This window comes from Quercus suber, unplaced genomic scaffold (genome assembly GCF_002906115.3).
Source record: "Quercus suber isolate HL8 unplaced genomic scaffold, Cork oak 2.0 scaffold_430, whole genome shotgun sequence".
In the NCBI taxonomy this organism is placed as follows: domain Eukaryota; kingdom Viridiplantae; phylum Streptophyta; class Magnoliopsida; order Fagales; family Fagaceae; genus Quercus; species Quercus suber.
In genome coordinates this window covers 160,267-170,644 of record NW_027069881.1, presented here as the reverse complement: position 1 = coordinate 170,644, position 10,378 = coordinate 160,267, and the positions used below count along the sequence as shown (strand labels likewise).

The following is a 10,378-nucleotide window of genomic DNA, read 5'->3' as shown; positions in this document are numbered from 1 at the left end:
TTATTATAAGATAAATGTTAAATCCACAATATATTGACAACAAATCTTAAAGATTGTATATATAAGTTGGTAATAATACACTTTTAATTAAATAAGAAATTTATGTGAAGATTATGTGTTCACACGTGACACTTAGATCTAGTGAGTAGTTTCTCAAAAAAAAGATCTAGTGAGTAGTGAAGTAACTAATCTTATCACACAATTCAAATGATTGCGACATGCACTGGAGTAAGAGGATTATGTAAAAAAAAAAAAAAAAAAAAAAAAAAAGCTCTAAATAATTTCAAAAAGAATATCAGTGTGTGCCACACTGCCACCTCTTTTAACCCAATAATGTACATATCAAAATTTTATTGATCGGTTAGGCATGGTTTTTAATTCATTATCAGCCCTTTACTCACCACCACAACCACCATCTACTCTTCCTTTAACATACAATGATATATAAACCTCTTATAACCCGTTATCTCTTCATTCATCATTGTGTGAGCAAAAAATAATAACACCAAGTCTCGTGGGCCTTTTTTTCTTTAAAAACAAAAGTCTCAAGGGTTTTGAGCACTTCCTCTCCTATTGGCTATTGGGCTATATCTTAGAATTTTAAAAGAAGCCCTTGTTTTTGGCTGAACAAAATGATTCAAGAGTTTTTACTCATCTTTTTTTTTTTTTTTAAATAGTTTTATTTGTCATGGCAATAAAACTAATTTGATCTATAATTTTTTAATTGTACCAATTTAGTCTCTAACTTTTTAATATCATGTCAATTTTCCCTACCACCATCTCTTAGATGAAAATTGCTAACGTGACAAAAGGCTAAAATAAAAAATTAATTTTTTGCCACATCAATGAAAATTAAATTTTTTTTTATTTTGGCAGTTAGTCACATTAGAAATTTTCATCCAAAAGACAGTAATAAAGACTAAATTGATATAATACTGAAAGTTTATGAACCAAATTGATATAATTGAAAGAATATAGACCAAATTGAAATATAATGTAAAGTATAAAGACCAAATACTTAATTTACCCAAAAGTAAATGACGTAAATGTATAATTATACCTAAAAATTAAAATTTTGCAAAATTATACCTAATCAAATAAAGAAAAAAAAAAGTTCAACCAAGTGAAACTATGGTTTTGGCATTCATTTTTTTTCCCCTTTCTTATCTGAATCTCTGTCTCTGTGTGTGCGTGTGTCTCTTTCTCTCTCACATGTGGAAGCTGTGATGATCTAAAGGAAAAACTGAAAACTCTGGCAAAGACAAAAAATGGAAAGACAAAAAAGAAAAGTACCAATGTGTATGAGCCTACCACCGTACGATGCATAAATGGAAAAAGGGCCCACCCACGCATACAGGTAACAAGGCCAGCTGGACAAGACATGTGGCAGTGAGTGATTGGATGTGAAGATATTGTCGTCGTACATCATTGGATACTACATATCTAATCTAATAAAAGCGAATTGAATTTTGAAAAAAAAAAAAAAAAAAAAAAAAATCATAATAACACAAACAAAACAAAACGCGCGAAACAATGCCCAAGAAGCATCTTCCAAATTTATAGCCCCATCCTTATTCCTTAACGTGTGACTCTTGTCCATCCATACTCCATCCCCCACTTCTTATGTACCCGTGCCACCGTGCGTGTCAACTTTAGCCCGTATCTTTCTCCCAAAATAAAAATAAAAACACTCTAGCCAATATCAACTCTAAAACATCTTAACTTGTAATTGTAATGTTTAGAGTTTATTGCATACAAATTATTTTACATAATTCTAAGGTTGTGTTTGGAAACTTAGATTTAGATTTAGATTTTAAATTAATAGATATGAAATGCCTTAATTTCAAATTCAAGCATTTTAAAAGTTTAAAATCCTTAAAAAATTTGTCAAATCCAAATCTTTGATATTTTCTAAATTGTCTAAATAATATATTTGGATTTTAATTATCCAAATCCAAATCCAAATGCTCAAATAATGTCATCCAAACATATCATAAATGCATCTTCAATAGTAATTGAAGTCATGACTTGAGATTGTGATTTCAAATTACGATTTTCAAGTTGAAATTATGATTTTAAGTTACCATTTCAATTGTGATGATTTGAAAATATTGATTTTAAGTTATAAATTCACTTGCTTTGGGGGTATGTGTAAAACAACTTGTACAATAAGTACAATCTAAATAGTCACTATAAAAAAGATAGGGAGCTCTTTAGAGGGGTGATTCATTTTATGACAAAAATCCATTCATCTCACTATTTTTTGTGAATACTTACTCATCTTACTTATTTTGCAAAAAAAAAAAAAAAAAAAAAAAAAAAAAAAAAAAAAAAAAAAAAAAAAAAAAAAAAAAAGAAAAAAAAACAAACAATAACAAAAAAAAAAAAAAAACAAACAAACAAAACAAAACAAAACAAAAAACCAAAAAAGACAAAGATTAACCAAATTATCAGTATGAGTCAAATTCAATCCTTCAATCTATTCTTAACTCAAATTAGACAGACAAATTCAAAACTTAGAACAATTCAAGCTCTTTAAATGAATGATTGAAATGACCTATTTGAACAATACATGGATACACAGCTACTTTCAAGTCTACCTTNAAAAAAAAAAAAAAAAAAAAAAAAAACAAGAAATCCATTTTGTAGGGACCGAATTTGAGCACTTCTACTGTTGAGAGACTGAACTCAAGTCCGACTGGCCCATTACAATGAATTTGTAAAGAGCGGGTTCAAGAACTAGGCCCTATCTAGGGATGCAACGGCCAGGCCTGGTTGCGTGCGGATTGAACAACATAAACATGGGTTAAAATACGCAATGGTGCTCCTCGGCTCTTCTCTTAGGAGCTTGCAATTCTTATTACTCCCTTCGTGGTTGGCTACAATGATCTCTGGGAGAATCCCGGGTGCTCCTGTATTCCTCTCTCCTTTTTCTCCTCTCTTTCATCTAGAGGGATTCTTTACATTATATATCCCCCCTCAACTGATCCTAGCCCTACATTTGTTGATCAACCAAGCCGCTATTTGATATCAGCTGCCTTTCCATCCTTCCTGTGGGTTGCGGCAACCAAGGCAGCGCTGTTCAGGGGTTATCTCCTCATTAATGCGGCCAAAACGTTAGTTGTGGGCATTTAATGTGGAGGTGACAGTTCGTTCTGGACTTGCTCCTCCACTGGGCTTCCCTGGCTAACACGTTGCATCTCCCCTTTTTCTTTGTATGCTCAGGAAAGCTGTTCCTGGTGGCTGATTACTTCCTCCTCCAACGATCCTCGGCGATGTTTCTTGGCAGCTTGGACTACTTGTGTTCCTTCTCGGACATTCCTTGATCCTCAGCATGGGCCTTGGGCCGGATATAAGATGGGCCAGGGTTGTCAGATTATCAAGCCCCACACATTTCATTTCAAGCATTGAGTTAGGCCAACAAAATAAGAAGATTGATTTTTTTTTTAAACTATTGATTTGATTTATTGTAATATATATATATATATATATATATGTATATAAAATAATGATTTCAATATTAGATATAGTTAAAAATATGTTGCTTCAACTTCAATCAATAAATCATAAAAAATAGTTATTAAAAAAAAAAACATTCATGAAAAATGTTGTAATCCTAACATTTTTTATGGAATTGTAATCCTAACATTATGCATATCACTTCTATTATACTTATATGTATACTCTACTTAAAGTCATTTAAAAAAAAAACAAAAATTGATGTTACCTCCACTCTATTATGTGAAATGGGGATTATAAAATATCAATTTTGTGATTTATATTTTATTTTTTAAATTAAATAGTGTATAAAAAGTTACATTGGATACATAGTTAGATTTGTAACATTTAATTTGAAGCATATAGTACTTATTTTAAATAAAGATACTTTTTTTATTATTTTTTATTAACCTAATGTCAAGAAAAATTATTAAATTTTGAGATTAAATTCAATAAGGATGGGATGTAAACCTTTTGGTTTACACCAGCGAATAAGAACATGCCACATTAGACTTTTACTTAACCTCATCGTAAAATCAATACATCTTAATACACCTAATAACATCTCAACAAACCAAAAGAAACCTATTTTATGATTTCCCTAAATCTCACTCCCTCCTCAGCTCCTGCCTCTCCAGCCACAATCCTCACTAGGCCTCTGTTTGCCACTGCACTACCTCACCAAACCAAGAGACAATATTTCAATATAACCTAGAAAAAAAAATTCATAAGAACAATTGAAGAGACATTCAAGATTTGTTCAATTACAAAACCAAAATCTAAAACATGATAAACTTCCCCAATTTCACAAACCAGTTTTATACAAAGCCAAAATCTAATTAGAAACTTTTAGGCTCATAACAAAATTATCAAAGAAAAAGGAAAAGTAATAAACCTGATATATTGTAGAACACTTGCTCTAACAATTAATGGATAAAACTCAATTGTTATCCTATATGAATTCTTAAGTCAATTGGGCATATGTATCCAAAAAAAAATAAATAAATAAATACAATTGAGCATAAATAGGCAAATAGTTACCTACCAGTTTTGAGGTAGAATGGACAATCGACTTTACCCTATTAGAAGCAAACGATGTATTAGTAATGGAACACCATATTTTACTACATCACAAAACTAATGAAACGAATTAATTTAGGAAAAAGTAAGAGGGTTGTGGTTGGCGGTAGTAGGTCCGATCAATATTGAGAACAAGAACAAATCACCTAGGTCTGGCAAGGTAGTGTGGAGACGGAAGTAGGTCCGGCGAGGTAGTGCATGGCAAATGAAGACTCAGTGAGGATTGTGGCTGGAGAGAGGCAGGAGCTGAGGAGGGAGTGAGATTTTAGGGAAAACGTGAAATAGGTTTTCTTTTGGTTTGTTGAGGTGTTATTAGGTGCATTAGGATATATTGATTTTACAATGAGTTTAAGTAAAAATCTAATATGGCATGTTCTTATTGGCTGGTGTAAATTAAAGGGTTTACACCCTGTCTTTATTGAATTTAATTTCTTAAATTTTTACAATTAAATTGTAAGAGCACTCAAATCAGTTGGTGCAAAATTGTGCAAAATAGATAGAGATGCAAAATTTACACAATATTTCCTAAATTTGCTCCACTCCAAATCAGTTCGGCTATTGTTGTGTAAATATACACATTTGCTATAGTAACCGTGCATATTTTCACGATTATTGTAGATGTGTATATTACTATTTTATTAATTTTTTCTCTCACATTTGCTCTCATCAGTCTCTCTTCCCCCACATACTCTCAACACCGCCTAACCACCACTCAATCACCACCACCTCAACCCATCACAACCCATGATATTCCAATCACAAAATCAACCAAAAATCAATCCAAACACAAAATAAAATATCAATGGACAACTCAACAACTTAGAACCCACAATCAAACTTTCAACAAAAAACCCATCAACTCAAACCCAAACTCAAATTGAAGCCGCCATCACCACTGCCATGGAGAGCTTGCTGCTTTCTTTGCTTGTGGAGAGCTTGCTGCTTCCATTAGAGCAGAGAAAAACAAGTGCTTGAGTACGACAAAGGAAAAGATCAAAAAATAAAAAGTGAGAAGAAAAGACTGTGGAAGTAGAGAGAAGATTTGATTTTGTTAGATTAAAAAGAACAGAAAAGAGAGGGTCAGAATGTTTTAGTGGTGGGGGTTAAAAGTGAGGGGAAAGGAAGCTTTCTTGAAGCTTCCTTACTTGTAAATATCTCTACAATATAATTTAATTATAAAATGATTATAATTGAGTTTTTTTTCTTCAAACAAAGCATGATTTTATTTGGAATTTTATTAAGTCTATATTAAAATTTTTAATTCAAATCAGTGCATTTAAAAAAAAAAAAAATCATACTAATAGTAAATAATATATATATATATATATATATATCTCTCTCTCTCTCTCTCTCTCTCTCTCCAATGTATAAACTTGAAACGACACACCAAAATATTGCATTGATGGCAGAATAATGGTCGAAAAAACCAATTTGTCAATTGTCGCCGAAGTCACTATTTTGTTGGTTTGGCCACCAGTGCTGGTGACACAGTGGGTGGAGACACCGATCTAGCGATAGTTGCCAAAAACACTATTTTGACAGTTCGATCATCGGACCTCCACCACAAGCGGCTCTATTGGCCGAGCCATCGGTGTCAGTAGTTTACTTAAATTATAAATTTAAATTAAAAAAGTATAACCATTAGAGAAAATAATAAAAAATTGATGAAAAAATAATATTTTATTGAAATGTTTTATAAAATAGATAAAATATTTTATAAAAGTGATGATGTAAAATAGAAAAAAAAATTATGTAAAATAGACGAAATATTTATATTTTAATAGAGCTGATGCGGTTCCTTTAACCGGTTGTAGCAATTTTTTTTCTTTTTTGGACAGAAAGCATTTTCCTTAACCTTTTTTTTCCTGAACCTGATCAAACCAAATAATATTTGTTTTGTAGAAATAGTTTTAGCAACTTGGGAAGCGGCAAGCATAAATATATATATACTTTCACTGTTTCACGTACGCAAAGAAACTTCAGTCACCAACACCCCAACACAATTTTTACTGCAGCTAGCCATTCCTGTACTCCCTTAACCCTTTCTTACTCTCTCCCTCTCTCTCACTCAACAATGGTGTCACTGTCCCCACTCAGCCTCCTCCTCAGCCTCCTCTTCCTCTTCACTCTTACACACCTCTCCACCTCCCAAAACACCACCACAAAACACCACTACCTAAAACTCCCATTACTCCACAAAACCCCACCACCGTCCCCATGCCAATCCCTCCTCCACGACTCCCTCCGCCTCTCTCATCTCCACCACCTCACCTCCCCCATCGTCTCCGGAGCCTCCGCCGGCTCCGGCCAATACTTCATCTCCCTCCTCCTCGGCACCCCTCCTCAACCCCTCCTCCTCATCGCCGACACAGCCTCCGACCTCATCTGGACCCACTGCTCCGCCTCCAGCCACCACAATCCCCACAACCCCATCTTCTTTCCTCGCCTCTCTGCTTCTTTCAAACCCCACCATTGCTTCCACCCTTCCTGTAAACTCGTCCCCAACCCCCCAAACTCTCACTGCAACAACCGCTCTACCCTCCACAGCACGAGTTGAATTTGAATTTATCATGGTACGTCACAGCCATGACGCGAAAACCCGAAACGAGATCTGTCTCTATCAAACTCCAACAAAAAACCTTGTTGCATTAGATTCCCTATCACTGAAAACCAGTCTCCGAGTTCACGGGTTGAATCGCCAGGCACATGACTCGTTCCTCAGTTTCTATAAAGTAATTCCTCGGAGGCGGCGAAAACACCGAGTTCCCAACGAGTTCAAACTTCAGCCTCGGCAAACTCGCTCCCTTTACCAACTTCGACTCGTTCACGCACAGCTCAAACCCGGAGTAGGACTCGGCACTGTTAGCTCCCTCACTCGCCGTCTAATCGCCGTTACAACTTCACGGTGAGCTTGCTCAGCTAAAAACGTCAACGTCGTACCGGAATCAATAACTGTCCGCCGTTACCGTTGTCGTTAATGGACCAAACGGAAGGGTGAATCCGTAATTTGGCGCCGTTGACGGACACGCTTTTGATACCGATGTAGTAAAACGACGGGGAGAGAGGGTTCACCACCAACGGCGTGAACTTCATTTTGTTGGAAACGACATCGTCGTTTTGAGTTTCGCCACCGATGGTTAAGTAACTTGTGGGTGGTGGAGAGAGAGTGTAATCCTTGAGACAGTAAGAGAACTTGTTCCANGATAAATTCAAATTCAACTCGTGCTGTTTTTTTTTTTTGTTTTGTTTTGGAGGGTTGGAAATAGTTATTTTAATATTATTACTGCTAAATATAAATGATAAATGATAAATCATAGTTGTTTTTGAACATTGTATGAATTTTCAATTTTGTTTCTCCTCTCAGATTTTTTGTCCTTTCTTTTTGGTATATTTTTATTGCTTCGTCGTGCATTTTTTTTTTCTTTTTTTAAGATGAAACTTTGGCTCTATGGGCTCCACTCTTTTCCACTGCTAAGATTCAACTAGTAGAAGTTGCTGTAGCATTAGGGGCTCCATTTTTTTCCACTGCTAGGATGTTCCAGCGGCTTTGGCGTTATGACCAAGTTTATGTGCAACTCCATTGTAGTCTCTTTTTCAGATGCTTCACTTTCCAGCTGCCTAGCCGACTCGAAAAGATCAAGAATTCTTTGAACTTTAAATATAATGTTTTTAAAATTATTAAATTAAACCTAAGTTTTTTATAGGGGTGTCAAATGAGTGGGTTTGGGATGTGCATAATTAGGTTGGATATATAAAACTCATTTACCCATTAAAACTCATTTAACTAATTGCATCTAACCTAAATTTAACCCTATCCAATTATTATATGTAAACTCCAACTTACCCAATTACTCAATTATCTAAATTATCAAAATACCATTAAAGTGAAAACCTTAACATTTGCTTGGATTCCCTTTTCCACTCTCTCTAGTCTCCATTATTGGGATTACAAAATTCCACATAAGCACATCCACATCAGTAATTATATTAAAAATCCAAATTAAAAAAAAAAAAATTCTTTTCTTTTCTATTTTCTCTCATTTTCTTGGCAACCAAACAGTACAACAAATACAAAGAAATGTCATTTCAAGCTCAATACTTTCCCGAGAAAAAGAAAAAACTTTTCTTTACAATGGCCTCAGTTGCGAAAAAACTTCTTGCTGTATCAACAACGATCTTTCCTCCTCCTCATCATCTTCTTCTTCTTCAATTTCTAGAGAGCCTACGACGGGGGTTGTTGCTCCGATCTTGGCCAATGCACCAGTGACGACTCTTGTGTTAGCTTCTGCCTCTGCCAATGCCGCCCAAGATTGGACCAAGCTTCTTCATGGTAATTTTCTTCTCCACTACATCCTCACAAAATGGAAATCAAAAATCCAAACTTTCTTTTTCTTCTTCCGATTCTCATTTTTGTGTTTGTTTTTGCTTTTACAGTGATTTTGATTGGTTTCTATAAAGATCTGATTCAACGAGTTTGGCTAAATTCGTTGGTTTGATTTTCAATTTTGGTGTATTATGGCGAAGATCTACAAGTTTCAGCAGTAAAAAGTTGTGATTTTTTTTCTTTGTTTATTGTATTTTTGTGTTATGTATTTTATTTCGTCTTTTTATGAGGTTTTTTGTAGAGAAGAATAGTGAAAGATCAAAGAGAGAGTGCAAGCGAGAAAGAGAGAAGTGTTTGGAGGCCGAGAAAATGAAGGAAAATGAAAACCCTAAATCCCTGAAACATTGAAACGTCTGAGGTCTCTTTCTTTCTTTTCTTTTTTCTTTTTTTAATTTTTTTATGGGAAGGACTAGGTTGAATTTGGGTAAATTGTTTTTGTGGGGCCCGTGGGCTTGATAGCCTCGGCCCATCGTGTAACAGGCCCAAGGCCCACGCCGAGGAATACTGACCATTCAAGGCTAAATTGGAGAAAGCCTCCTTTCCGGATCCACGCCGAGGACCTCCTCGTCCTCGGCATGACAAGGATGATTTTTGGGAAAGACCAAGCCCAAAGTAAGCTGTCACTCTCACACTTAATGCATTCACCTAACCCCTCTGGCCGCATTAATGGGGATATAACCCCTTAGCAGGGCAACGTTGATCAGAGTGAACCACTTGAGTACTGATAAGGCCTCTGATGGCCAGAAGAGAGGCGAATGGATGATCAACAGATGGAAGAAGGAGATAGGAAGATGAAGACTATATAAAAAAAGCAAGTAAAGTAAAACTCTGGGGGGAAAAAGGGGGAGAAGAAAAAGGGCTCCTTGGCCACGGGCCGTGGAGCATCCCCCCAGATTGTAAAAAAGTTCTAAGTATTTTTTAATAAGAAGAATGGGGTTCATGTTTGGTGATCGACGGCCAGCGCCTAAACCTTTAACCCACTCTCTACAAATTTATTGTTTGGGCTTGTTGGGCTGAAAACCCATTCATACTCAGGGTCAAATCCAAATTGAGTCCCTACAATTGGCGCCATCTGTGGGGAGGATTAGGGTGCTGGCCGGCGCATCAGGCGATTGTTCTAAGTGGTCGTTTTACAGTAGGCTGGCCAAAAAAAAAAAAAAAAAAAAAAGAAGAAGAGAAAATAGAAGATTTGACAGCGACAAGAGAAATCTTGATATTATTTCATAAATAGAAACAGTACAAATTACAATCAGAGGCTCAGGCAGGCGTGTTTCACAAACAAATTTACAAGCTAATCCTACCAGCTAGTTCTACAATCAGAGGCCCAGGTGAACCCGCCCTAAAAAACTAGCCAGAGGGAAGTGTCAAGCCGTGCTTTTATTGGCATCAAGAGAATGGGAGAGCTTGACACAAAAA

The 10,378-nt window shown here is 35.5% G+C and overlaps 1 protein-coding gene across 1 annotated transcript in view; it reads right to left on the bottom strand.

Annotated features, from left to right (window-relative positions):
* LOC136062592 (aspartic proteinase nepenthesin-1) overlaps positions 1–7,150 on the bottom strand; it is an 8,966-nt gene extending 1,816 nt beyond the window's left edge. The window contains 1 exon segment of the mRNA XM_065761804.1: positions 6,850–7,150. Within this exon segment, the coding sequence (XP_065617876.1) occupies positions 6,850–7,150 (301 nt within the window).
* Between the last annotated feature and the right edge of the window lie 3,228 nt (positions 7,151–10,378).